Below are 6,281 nucleotides of genomic sequence, written 5' to 3'. Positions count from 1 at the left end.
ACAATAAGTACCATGGGATCTTTAGTGACCATGGAGAGTCAGGACACCGGGGTTAACACCCCTACTCTTAAGATAAGTACCATGGGATCTTTATTGACCATGGAGAGGACACCCGTTTAACGTCCCATCTGAAAGACAGCAACCTACACAGGGAAATGTCCCCTTCACTGCCCAGGGGCAATGTCCCCTTCACTGCCCAGGGGCATTGGGTTCTCCTTCGACCAGAGGGAAGAGTGCCATCTACTGGCTCTTCAACTGAATGAGACAGAAATAGATGTGTCACAGAGCTGCATGTTGTCTTTGTCATCTAGAGATTTTCAATAACCTATCAGCTTTCCTTCAGTAAGATTCAACATACTGTTGTCACTTCAGTGATAGTGGCTCACCTCTTTCTGACTGGAATTTCTGAGGAGCAGGTACAGCCTTGAAATGACTGTTGACCTTTTTACTGCCATATAGAGGACCACATCACAGTGGACATCTAGGATCCAAGAAAATATATAGCTCAGTATAACAGAGATAGCTGAGAACTTGGGATGGAGAATCGTAGCATGGAATCTGGTGACCTCATGCACTTCCTCTAAAGACACTCCATGTTCCTCTACATGAAGAATCTTCATCTCATTCCTCAGGGAAGGGTTGGTCCCTGAACAACACAATACAAAGGAGACAGAAAGACAAATATTGTATTATTCATCCAACTAAAACACAAAGAATATGCAGTACCAGATCACAGTAAACTCAAACTCCCAGAATAGTTCATTCATTAATTCAGGAAGTAAAACTCAGTTACATGGAAATGTCTTTCTGAATACTATTTTATATGGTTTTACCTAAACAGACAAAATGTGGCAGATGAACTTCCTCCAGTTCACCTAACTCCATAGTGATGTCCAGCAATGGACCACCTTGTGTGTACTGCATGTCTTTCAGAAATTGACTGTAGGGTTCCCAGTTCCTGAAGTGATACTTCAGAATGACATCTCTCTCACACAGCCAGCGGAGGCCAGACACTGTACACTCATAACTCCCTCTGGGTGTCCTGTGCCTTATGGCAGCAACAAGATGTGGTAGAGAGGGTCCATGGTCAAATGGAGAGGTTGGATTAGAAGACTATTCCCAAAGGTGTTGGGAAAATACACTAGCAAGTGGAATGAAATGTTCAAAGTAGTTATTTTACCTGAACATTGTCACTCCCTGGACAGTGGAAGTCAAGGGTTCAATCTGAAGCCAATGTGTGGAGTCCTGAACAAGGACAAGCATGTCAGTAATACACATGGGGCCTGTTTCCTGGACACAGATTGAGTCTAGTGCTGAACTAAAAAGCATGCTCAATGGAAGTTTCAATAGAAAGTTCTTTAAGGTCCAGGACTAGACTTAATCTGTGTCTGGGAAACTGGCCAATTATATCGAAGTATCTGATCTAATGTATTTATTCAATGTTACATGGAATGCTAGTGATTTATCATTTAAACTGTCTAATGACAAAATATGACAAGCTAAAATCCTGAATGACCACAAGCAGAACACAGGAGTCTATATACCAGTTTGAATGGTTGGTCAGTCCACACCTGGCTTTGAGACTGTGTTTATATTACTAAAGCAGAACACAGGACTGTCTATATCCCAGTATGAATGGTTGGTCACTACACACCTGGCTTTGAGACTGTGCCGGACTCCTGCTGTCTCTAGAGAGTTGAAAACGGTAGAGATACTCTGAATGATCGACTATGAAAAGCCAACTGACATTTATCCATATGCAAAAGTAGTGGCCCCAGCCGACTTGTAAGTCGCTTTGGACAAAAGCGTCTGCTAAATGGGATATATTTTATTTTATATTTATTTACTCCTGAGGTGCTGACCTGTTGCACCCTCGACATCCACTGTGATTATTATTATTTTGACCCTGCTGGTCATTTATGAACATTTGAACATCTTGGCCATGTTCTGTTATAATCTCCACCCGGCACAGCCAGAAAAGGACTGGCCACCCCTCATAGCCTGGTTCCACTCTAGGTTTCTTCCTAGGTTCTGGCCTTTCTAGGGAGTTTTTCCTAGCCACCGTGCTTCTACACCTTCATTGCTTGCTGTTTGGGTGTTTTAGGCTGGGTTTCTGTACAGCACTTTGTGACATCAGCTGATGTAAGAAGGGCTTTATAAATACATTTGATTTGATGTAAAAGTAAGAACTGAGATTATGACTTACCTCAACATGGTCACAAGTCTTACAGCTCTGAGGAATCACTGAAGGCAAAAGTAGTTGTTATTTAAAACGGACAATCTTATTGTAATAAAAATGAATGTTAGTGAGCAACAGTCTCAGAATGTACACTCATTATTAACATACCCTAATCTGACATTAGTGTTATATTAATAAATGTTTGTGGAAGCAGGAAACATTGTTCTGGTCCATGTTTTATAGATGTTGAGGGTCTGATTTCTGTTAGATCCTAGGATGAGAGCTTATTGGTCGAGTCAGATAAATGTATGTTGTACGAGCAGCACCACAGATATTGTGATGAGCAAGATGCCCGACTTCTCTCTCACACAGTCACACACAGTATCTGTCCATGTGCGTGGGTCTTCTTTACTCTCTTACAGCTGGTAGCCACGGGACCAAAACAGTGGTCTAGCCTTGCGCTCCAAAGCTCTTAGTTGTTGCAGAAATTCACCCACTATTACTAGCCTTTCTTAAAGTATGGGTCGCGACGTGTCAGAGTAAATGTATAATTATTTAATTAATTACTGGAATTGATTCGGCCAAGTGCATCTGCGCTCTCTGCCTTTTAGCAGCGGTCTCTGCTCAGTTTGGCAGATGGGTGGGTAGGAGGGGGAGATGCCCGTGTGCTTCGAGGTTCACCGGATATTTTTTTCTGCGGTTTTCTTGAACATCACTCCGCGACACATCGTTCAGCAGCGGATGAGGCCCTGTTTACCCACTCAACATCACTCACCGCTGTCATCAAATGGACTCATACCAGCCACAAGTTCTGACAGCTCCAATTGTCATAAAACGCAAATACAGGGATGAGTTTCTCTCTCTTTCATACAAACTTTGAGAAATAACGAGGAGCGCCCATTGTTTTATGCGGGGAATTTGCGTTTGTTTTGAGAGACTCATTACTAACAAATTAATTAAAAATTAAAATGAATTAAAAACGACACGTCCTGACCAAACATCCGCAACATGATGGTAAACCCATTGACTTCCTTCAGAACAAGGCAGAATGCTTCAGGAAACAGTGCGACGGTGGAAAACTTAAGTCACCTAGCAAGGCATTGTTGTCATTTTTACAACAGAAATAAGGGATTATTAACTCTCATAGTAGAAGATGTGCGTTTCTCTTTCAAACAATCTTTCAAACAATCCCCTGGCCTTGTACACAGCTAATAGCTCAAATTAGCCAAAGCAAGCTAGCTAGTTACGGATGGTGCAACCCTTAGTACAGTACAGATTAATATAAAAAATGATCGGGCCTACTGTACATCTTACTGTAGAAAGTATTGTTTTAAACTAGTCTTGGTTGGAACTGTTGCTGTTCAAATACAAGTAATAATTTGTATTCTGAACTGGAATAAACTGATTGAAGGAAGATTTTTTGTTGTTGTTGAGGCAAACAGTCATCGACAGCAGGAAGCGGTCTCCTGCCTGACTGAGAAAGCAGTAGAGGTTCTGGTCCAGTTTGGCTCCACATACCTACGTGGTGAGTCAGGGTTCTGAACGCTGACATACTTAAAAACACAAGTACAGAAACAGTCTCAAGGTTGAGTATGACCTCAGTGTTGCACTGTTAAACACGGAGCCCAGAATAGACCTGCTTGTTGAAAACATCAACAAGACATCACACCTCTCATTAGGACTGTGTGTGTTTTCTAGTCTACACCTGTGTGATGTGTGATCAATCAGTTTATTCCAGTTCAGAATGAAAATGATTTATTGTATTTTAGCAGCAAACAGTTCCAACCTTGACAGATATGTAAGAGTGTTTTTAATGGGGGGAAATGAACATTAAAATATATTTATATGGGTATTTAATTTAATTGTTATTTGTTTTAGGCATAAGGGCAATGAAATGTACCGATATTTACATATAGTTGCATATTTTCCTAAGCTTGGGACCCAGGAAAAACACAATCATCTGTAATTTGGGTCCCAGGCTGAAGAAGTTTAAGAACCCCTGCACTATGTTGTTTAGGTTGTACATGTACGTCATATTGCGGTCTCTACCTTTATGTTTGTTTTGACCAAATAGATCATTATTGTTTTCTTTGCCTGGGACTCCAGTATAATGGATGCTTTAATCATATTTTGATTTAAAAACAATTCAGTTAACTCTCACATTTCTCAGGTCCAGGCTTGATACAACACTCTCCACCATGGTATCTGGTGTTCTCAGGTCCAGGCTTGATCCAACTCTCTCCACCATGGTCTCTGGTGTCCTCAGGTCCAGGCTTGATCCAACTCTCTCCACCATGGTCTCTGGTGTCCTCAGGTCCAGGCTTGATACAACTCTCTCCACCATGGTCTCTGGTGTTCTCAGGTCCAGGCTTGATACAACTCTCTCCACCATGGTCTCTGGTGTCCTCAGGTCCAGGCTTGATACAACTCTCTCCTCCATGGTCTCTGGTGTTCTCAGGTCCAGGCTTGATTCAACTCTCTCCACCATGGTATCTGGTGTCCTCAGGTCCAGACTTGATACAACACTCTCCACCATGGTCTCTGGTGTCCTCAGGTCCAGACTTGATCCAACTCTCTCCACCATGGTATCTGGTGTCCTCAGGTCCAGACTTGATACAACTCTCTCCACCATGGTCTCTGGTGTCCTCAGGTCCAGACTTGATCCAACTCTCTCCACCATGGTCTCTGGTGTCCTCAGGTCCAGGCTTGATACAACTCTCTCCTCCATGGTCTCTGGTGTTCTCAGGTCCAGGCTTGATTCAACTCTCTCCACCATGGTATCTGGTGTCCTCAGGTCCAGACTTGATACAACACTCTCCACCATGGTCTCTGGTGTCCTCAGGTCCAGACTTGATCCAACTCTCTCCACCATGGTATCTGGTGTCCTCAGGTCCAGACTTGATACAACTCTCTCCACCATGGTCTCTGGTGTCCTCAGGTCCAGACTTGATCCAACTCTCTCCACCATGGTATCTGGTGTCCTCAGGTCCAGGCTTGATACAACTCTCTCCTCCATGGTCTCTGGTGTCCTCAGGTCCAGGCTTGATACAACTCTCTCCTCCATGGTCTCTGGTGTCCTCAGGTCCAGGCTTGATACAACTCTCTCCTCCATGGTCTCTGGTGTCCTCAGGTCCAGGCTTGATACAACTCTCTCCTCCATGGTCTCTGGTGTTGGTAAAGCAGAAGGATAGACTGTGATTAAACTAAATACAACTTATAAAGGCTTTATATAGCATCCATACAGTCTTCATAAGCAATACAACAAGAGTATAAAGGGTGATTGGACAGCTCCCTATGTAGGGTACATTGTCAAATGTGACATAACATACTATGTCAAATTCAAAATGTGGCCCTGTGTAGCTCAGTTGGAAGAGCACGGTGCTTGAAATGTCAGGGTTGTGAGTTCGACTCCCACTGGGGAAGAGCATATGCTAAATTATGTAAATGTGACATAACCCCCCTATGTCAACTTTGATAAAAGCAATACTGATGGTGACATTACACATCTTGATGAAAGCCCCTAGAGATGTGAAGTCACCAGGTATCATGAGTTACATCCCCCCCTCAAAAAAACACTGCACTGTGCTTCTGACACAAAATTGAGACCAACACGTGAGACTGACATTACAGTGAGGCTGTCCTATTCAACAGGTTCTGATGCCCTCTAGTGGTTAGAGTGAGACTGACATTACAGTGAGGCTGTTCACTGTATGGGATTCTCTACTTTACATAGTCTCTGCTCATTCACTGTATGGGATTCTCTACTTTACATAGTCTCTGTTCTGCTCATTCACTGTATGGGATTCTCTACTTTACATAGTCTCTGTTCTACTCATTCACTGTATGGGATTCTCTACTTTACATAGTCTTTGCTCATTCACTGTATGGGATTCTCTACTTTACATAGTCTCTGCTCATTCACTGTATGGGATCCTCTACTTTACATAGTCTTTGCTCATTCACTGTATGGGATTCTCTACTTTACATAGTCTCTGCTCATTCACTGTATGGGATCCTCTACTTGACATAGTCTTTGCTCATTCGCTGTATGGGATTCTCTACTTTACATAGTCTCTGTTCTGATCATTCACTGTACGGAATT

General features: G+C 42.8%; 1 protein-coding gene across 1 annotated transcript in view; it reads right to left on the bottom strand.

The window, feature by feature from the left end:
• Positions 1 to 396: 396 nt before the first annotated feature.
• The window catches only part of LOC135538193 (NACHT, LRR and PYD domains-containing protein 1 homolog), a 12,000-nt gene continuing 6,115 nt past the window's right edge, over positions 397 to 6,281 (bottom strand). The window contains exons 2-7 of the mRNA XM_064964161.1: positions 4,341 to 4,576; positions 2,207 to 2,244; positions 1,181 to 1,245; positions 834 to 1,048; positions 567 to 646; positions 397 to 481 (exon numbers count right to left, since the gene is read on the bottom strand). Of these exons, the coding sequence (XP_064820233.1) occupies positions 446 to 481; positions 567 to 646; positions 834 to 1,048; positions 1,181 to 1,245; positions 2,207 to 2,244; positions 4,341 to 4,576 (670 nt within the window). The 3' untranslated portion in view covers positions 397 to 445. The remainder of the gene's footprint in view (positions 482 to 566; positions 647 to 833; positions 1,049 to 1,180; positions 1,246 to 2,206; positions 2,245 to 4,340; positions 4,577 to 6,281) is intronic.

This window comes from Oncorhynchus masou, unplaced genomic scaffold, assembly GCF_036934945.1.
Source record: "Oncorhynchus masou masou isolate Uvic2021 unplaced genomic scaffold, UVic_Omas_1.1 unplaced_scaffold_930, whole genome shotgun sequence".
Lineage (NCBI taxonomy): Eukaryota > Metazoa > Chordata > Actinopteri > Salmoniformes > Salmonidae > Oncorhynchus > Oncorhynchus masou.
The sequence above is the reverse complement of the archived record's forward strand: the minus strand, read 5'-3'. Positions and strand labels throughout refer to the sequence as shown.